Source organism: Austrofundulus limnaeus, unplaced genomic scaffold (assembly GCF_001266775.1).
Source record: "Austrofundulus limnaeus strain Quisiro unplaced genomic scaffold, Austrofundulus_limnaeus-1.0 Scaffold0, whole genome shotgun sequence".
Lineage (NCBI taxonomy): Eukaryota > Metazoa > Chordata > Actinopteri > Cyprinodontiformes > Rivulidae > Austrofundulus > Austrofundulus limnaeus.
The window spans coordinates 2,023,616-2,030,650 of NW_013952402.1; the positions used below are offsets into that span (position 1 = coordinate 2,023,616).

Here is a 7,035-nt window from a genome sequence, read left to right on the forward strand (position 1 = left end):
GATCTGCTTTGAGTGCTTTTTAAGTAAAAAAAAATCAAGAAACCATGAAGTCACCCGCAGGCCAGGTCTGGCCTGCGGGCCGTCAGTTGCCTATCCCTGGATTAAAGGTTCCAATGTTGGTTTCTGTGATATTTTCCCTACGAACGGACTTCTCAAACTATATATTTAAGACTGAGCTGATTAAAATGTTTAGTTTCTGTGTTCTTGCCTCAGATATTCAAATGCAGACCTACTGTATGTGTCCCATGTGCATTTATCAAATATTAAAAACATAGACCCTTCACTAAAACATCCAAACCAATGTTCTTACACAGCAGCTGAGTTCAGCATCTTGAAAAACAACTTTATGATGATAGAAGATGAAAGCAGACAGAAGTCTTCCTTTTATCAAAACAGCTTTCTGTTTGATTTTACGCCCCGCAGCGGCCCTTAATTATGTTAAAGGAAGTGTGTTTGATACCATCTTAAACTTCTACTTTGTAACAGCTTAGGTATCAGTTTGATTTCTGTTTACATAGAAATAAACAGAAATGGCACAAAACAAATCATTTATTTTACCTGAGGGACTTAAGATTTATTCACAGTAGCATCAGAAAATTGATCTCTCAAAGCCTCGCAGCAGATTTCTTTGTAAGTATTTACTAATTTCTCCCTGCAGAACTGGAATGTGGGAGCAAAAAAAATCATTTAGATGTAATGGTTGAAATAAGAAACCTGTTTATGATGATAAATCACGGTTAGTTTTTAAAATATAGCACACATCTAAAACCAGTTCTGTGCTCTTTGTTGTACTTTGGCACACAGGGAGTGTTGCAGGTTTTTCGGGGATGACGGATTGACACCCAAGGTGTTTTTTACCAAGGTGGCTCCKTTTGGCCTGCTGTGGATCCTCACTAACTACCTGTACCTGCAGGCCCTCAGGAAGATCAACACGACAGACGTGTCAGCGCTGTTCTGTTGCAACAAAGCCTTTGTCTTTCTGCTATCCTGGATTGTACTCAGAGACCGCTTCATGGGAGTCAGGGTGAGTCGCTGCAAGTGTTCATGCCAAATGTTCATGCAAATTTTTTCTGCTTCAGAAAAAAAAGAGAAGCATTTTGTAAACTTTGCCAGGATTCTAACTCCTGTAGGAGCAACATAAGGGAGAAATGTGTAGCTTGTCCATCAAAGCTGCCTCCTCTTCCCTGTAATATTTTACATCTTCTTGGAAAACACCATGCAAATAGCACCACTAAACTTCCAGAAGGAAGATCCCGCTGCAGCCTTTGCTTCACTGGTGACATTGACCTGATGGGAACAAGCAAAACTAACCTCTAGGACAGGGCTATGCAACTGGRGGCTTGGGGACCACATCCGTCCCGCAAATGACCAAAGTTCGGCCCGCCAATTGGTTCATTCATCTCTTAAGCCCAAACCCCCAGTTTTAAGTTCTTTTAGTTAAACATAGACATGTTTGATACCTACAGAAAAGTTAGAATCTTGGCTACAAGCTGGTAAAAACCATTTCAGTGAACACCCAAGACAGTTAAAACTTTAAGCAGGTGAAGATAAAACTATGAAGCTGAAAATAAAATTGGTTTAACAATTTGGCAAGTCGGGGATGTCCAAATATTATTTGTGGTAAATAAGAGGCATAATGTGTTATTTTTGTTTTTGTTGTTTTATTACTGCTTTTATTATAGGGTTCTGTATGTTGTATTCATGATTTAATGCAGCAAAATAAACTATTTCAAAGGTAACAGATCTTTTTAATACTTAGTTTATTTACATAATGACTAATTGCTGGATGTTTGGCCCCTCAGCTATTGGTCTGCAGTAACTTTGGCCCCCCAGAGCAGTTTTGTTGAATAGCCCAGCTCTAGGAAGTCACCACCAAAGACTGGTATGGCAACATCAGCCACGATAAGACCTGCTTGGGTCATGAAAAGCAATGAGGTGAAATAACCACGTCTTCTGGTTCAAATGGAACTGCTGTTGTTCAATGAAGAGAGAACTCTGAAACAGGCTGGTTGAACAGCAAGAATCTTTATTTTGCAGTCCAGGAGATTACAGCCAAAAACCAAATTACGGCCTTCAATGCCAAATGATTCACCAAGTAAGAAAGATGGAGAACGAAGGCCAAGGGTGGGGGCATACAAGGCTCTTTATAGGCTTCACAGATCTACCATAAATTTTGTCACGGTATACCTTCTTCCTAATATGGTAATATGTGCCGAGCTCTGAAGCTGGAAAACCAAGAGACATCACATCTGTGCATTCCTGAGAAGAGCCCCCACTCTTGGACACTACAGCAACTCCATCTGCTTCCTTGCGGGGTCAGACTTTATGAATCTGGTACTTTATGGATACTGTGCGGACGATCGAGTTCTTTGAAAACAAGTGCTACAGAAATATGATATATCTAATACCTGGTTCACACAGCGAGATAATAATGCTGCTATTTGACCTGATTTTACCCTTTTTGACAATCTTTGGGACACCCCGATTATCTCCAAAGAAAATCCTTGCCGGTACTCCTGCTGTATGTGGTGTGTGCATAATCTGACTGTCTCAGAAGGATGTTAGGACCGCTTTAACCTCAAATCGGGGATATTTAACATTGACTTGGTCCGACATCCCAGCGTTTGTAGTGTCAGGACAAACAAACCCGTTGAAGCTTGTTGAATGTGACATGCAGCCAATCAAAAAGTCTGTTGGACACTGGAGATGTCATTTTGTTTTCTCTCTGTTAAAAATAGTCCAAAAACTATCATCATCACTTTCGTCAGCCATGTTTATTTACTCTGAACCCATGTTTAATTTGGACAATTAAACGTTTGTGAGTGAAATTTGTTCATATGTGGTGTGTTGTATTTTGCCGTGTGGCAGTACAGCACAAACTCTTGGACCAAACCTGTTATATCTATGATTATTTTTTTTATCTTCATGTATGGGGTCTCTCAGGTTTTCAAAAGTAATCGACAATTTTAGAATCTTGCCGTGCYAACCAGGCTTTACAGAAAACACAAGACGATTGAATAAATAAAACAYCTTCAACCCCACTGGGTTTATGCTGTGATCCGACTAAGAAAAAAAGAACAATTTAGCCTTTTGCTGTTTACTTTCGCAGTATTCACACCATGCCATGACCRGATTACCTGCCTAAAGGTGTCTGGCTGTGCCTCTCTTTGCTTTAAACAAAACGAGTGTAATGTATTTTCACTAAAGCTCCTATGTTTAGATGTGAAATACAATGRTGCCCCTTCACTCACCCTGCAAAAGTGTTCATAGCACAACATGCYAACCATTTGTGAAGCTCTGAGTTGATTTAGTTTGATTGTGTGAGTTACTCACGCAGGAATAGAGAGCGGTTTGTCTGCGTGACAGTCTGTGTGTTCACCCCCCCGTGATCATGTGTCAATCAATCATGTTGTTCCTGGACAAGAAGAGACAGAGAGGTGAGGTCTCCAYACCAAGCTCCTCCTCCTCCCAACTCACGCTTTCACGTCTACAGCCGTTCTGCGCTCTGCAGAATGGATTTCCTCTTCATTCGTCCACATGCTGACAGCCCCCCTGCTCATATCGCTCCCTTGTGCGTGCCCCGGCTCCCCACCCCAACTATTTGTAATGAAAAGCTTCAGTAAGCGACAGCCACCGTAAAAACGCTGCGTCTTTCTGCCTCTTGTAAGACCTGTCACTCGCTCCGATGCTTGGCGGCGAGGACTGCAGTATTTGGAAGTCTGCGGCAATGCYGGGGATCTTAAATGAGATTTCCATGAAAGCAGAAAGAAGAAAGGGAAAAATACAGAAGAGGCGAAACGCCCAATAAACAGGCACGAGGGGTGTTTTGGTGTTATTGTGTTTGAAACGCTATAGGTGTGTACTTTATTGGGTCAGTTTAGTGCAGCAGCAAAGTGATACAGTGTTACTCAGACTGTAATATAAAACTTCCAGGGGGGCCTTTTGGTTGTCATTTAGATTTATGGGGTATTTTTGGTGGTGTTAAATGGCAATACTAAAATAATGCCACTGTTTTCACATGGGGTTTTTCAGCAGGCAGGTTTGTCCCAAACAGTTTGCACCTCATTTGGAAAAAGTTTCAACACTCCTGCTGTTCTGAAGCGTTTCTCATTGTTGGTGGTCCTGCAAGCAAACTGTGTTCATTGGAATGGAGGGATGTAGGTGTGATTGACAGGCAGCCTGCAGTGCAGAAAGAGCAATTTTGCCAAAAGTGTCTCGGGGCTTTGGCCAAGCTTAAAAAAAACAAAACAAAGCACTGCTCATTTATCTTCTTGACACCTCTTTAATGCAGAGCTAATCCACTCAGCTGGACGGCTTCACGCACTCCTCGCTATCAGCCAAACCCCTCCTCCGTTCATGTGCGGTACACGCACAGACAAACACATGAGAGGAACAAGCGACCGCTTTGGTTTTAATGCATCCAGGTCCAGGATGGAACGGATGATCGGGTGTCGTCTCGGAGCCATGATAATCGCTCAGGCAGGGAGTGGGAGTGATAAGTCGGGGCTGCTGGATCAAGATGGGATGTTTGGTTTTGTAAACATGATGGCACCGTAACAGAAATCAATGTCAGACAATCAAGCCAAATGGCCCGTCCCGTGGCAAAAGCTATGGGGTGCCGTTTGTAAAGTTACACAGTCAAAAATTACCACCAATATTTTTGTTTTATTTAGCCTTTTATAAGAAAAAAAGAACAGATTTATTTTTCAAAGTCAGTTTTTCACCATATGATTCATATATTTATAAACGTCATAGTTTTTTAACTAAATATTTACAGTAACTTGCGACTTAAATACTTAGTTTTGAGCTAAATATGTAGCTAGCAACTTATTTACGTAGCTACCTAAATATTTAGGTTGCAACTTAAATATTTAGCTTGCAACTTAAATATTTAGCCAGCTACCTAAATATTTAGGTTGCAACTTAAATATTTAGGTAGCTAGCTAAATATTTAGCTTGCAACTTAAATATTTAGCCAGCTACCTAAGTATTTAGGTTGCAACTTAAATATTTAGCCAGCTACCTAAATATTTTGGTTGCAGCTTAAATATTTAGGTAGCCAGCTAAATATTTAAGCTAAATATTTAGGTAGCTAGGTAAATATTTAAGTTGCAACCTAAATATTTAGCTCAAAACTAAATATTTAAGCCACAAGTTAAATATTTAGCTTGTTAACTGAATACTTAATTTGTAAGTTAAATATTAGTTTATAAACTATGAAACTGACTTTGAAAAATAAATCTGTCCTTTTTTTCTTATAAAAGGCTAAATAAAACAAAAATATTGGTGGTAATTTTTGACTGTGTAACTTTACAAACGGCACCTCATAGGAAGCAGTTGAACTGTAAAATCTGAGAGCGGATTTCCCATGAAGCGTTTGAGAAAATGCGAATCCCGAATGAGCTAACTTACAATCTTTATTGCTGGGTGGTTCGTTGTCATGACTTTGAAAAAAAGAAAAAAAAATGGAGGTCAGGTGAGCCTGCTGTGGCCCCATGCAGTAGGAAAGGACTTAGCGCCTTAATGACCAGACTGCGAGCAGCGGGTCGCCCATCCATCACTCACCGATGCTCTGTCTCTCCACAGATAGTAGCAGCTATCTTGGCCATAGCAGGCATCGTCATGATGACCTACGCTGATGGATTTCACAGCCACTCTGTCATTGGCATTACTTTGGTTGTGGCCTCTGCTTCAATGTCAGCACTCTACAAGGTATTTGTCACCTTTTCATCAAAGAAAAAAAAAACACATCATCACTAAACACAATGTGGCATTGTTGGCTTTCAGCCACAGTGAATCATGTTCATAAAAGCCAAACATGCATAAATGTATGAATATTCTCAACTTATATAAGAGATACGGGACCAGCTTGGTTCTTGTTATGTAATCAGGTGAAAGAAGAAAGGAGAGAGTGATGAAATGGAAGCTGCAGCTGACAGAGGTGTGTTTTATTATATGTATGAATTAGACTGGTGGATTTAAGTGGGAAGATCCAGATCAAAGGAGGCAAATAGCCAAACTTTGACAGGGTTTGTTCTCCCCTGCCCTGCTGTCTTTTCTACCTAATGTGATAAACAGACAGCAGCGGCCACGAGCCAGGGATATACGAGGTACTTGGCTCGTATAATAACCCTCAACTTTGTAGGTGGGGGGGATTTTTCCACATCCATCCATCTCCTTTCTCCTTTATCCCCAGGTGCTCTTCAAGATGGTGCTGGGCAGTGCCAAATTCGGAGAGGCAGCGCTCTTCCTGAGCATCGTCGGAAGCGCCAACTTTGTTTTCATCAGCTTCGTGCCAGTCATCTTGTATTTCACACACGTGGAGTACATCGGCTCACTTGAAGACCTCCCCTGGGCGTACCTGTGTGGGGTCGCGGCCTTGCTTTTTGGTAAACGAAGATGTTATTCGAAGCAGTTTTGTTTCACAGTCCATGCAGGCTCTGGTTGTGCAGAGAACAAACATTTTAACTTTCCTGTTGTGCGACTTGCCACTGCTCTGATTGTGTTTCTCCCCCACAGCTTTCAACGTCCTGGTGAACTTTGGCGTCGCAATAACATACCCAACGTTAATTTCGTTTGGTATRGTCCTAAGTGTCCCTGTGAACGCAAGTAAGTGTCTCCTGCCTGTGAAGCCTGGATAAACTTGATATTTGATGGCTTTGGGTTTATTTCTTAGACAATCAACTTAGTTATAAGAGGAGACAAAAGGTCTCAAACGCTTATATAGAGAAGACCTCATTAAAAATGTACTGTGACATTAGTTAATAATTTACCACTATCTTCACAGTGATGTTGAGTCATAGAATAAGATTTAATATTTTTATATGCATTGAAGTGCTTAAAAATAACTTTTTAGTAAAATATAAAGGTCAGTATTTTTGGCCACCCACTAAAATGTGGCTGATGCTATTTATTTGTTAGTTTTAAACATGCTTTCATTTTTGTGTTGTGCTGTGTAATTCAGTAATACTGACTCCAACTCAGCACAAAGTAAGGAAATTTGTGTTTGGTTGGGTTTTTTTTTTTTTTTTTTTT

The 7,035-nt window shown here is 40.7% G+C and overlaps 1 protein-coding gene across 2 annotated transcripts in view; it reads left to right on the top strand.

Moving 5' to 3' along the window:
* The window catches only part of slc35f3b (solute carrier family 35 member F3b), a 78,318-nt gene that overhangs the window by 67,660 nt on the left and 3,623 nt on the right, over window positions 1–7,035 (top strand). For both annotated transcript variants that reach the window (XM_014009673.1, XM_014009744.1), the window contains 4 exons: window positions 805–1,024; window positions 5,587–5,712; window positions 6,197–6,389; window positions 6,520–6,609. In XM_014009673.1, coding sequence (XP_013865127.1) covers window positions 805–1,024; window positions 5,587–5,712; window positions 6,197–6,389; window positions 6,520–6,609 — 629 coding nt within the window. The remainder of the gene's footprint in view (window positions 1–804; window positions 1,025–5,586; window positions 5,713–6,196; window positions 6,390–6,519; window positions 6,610–7,035) is intronic.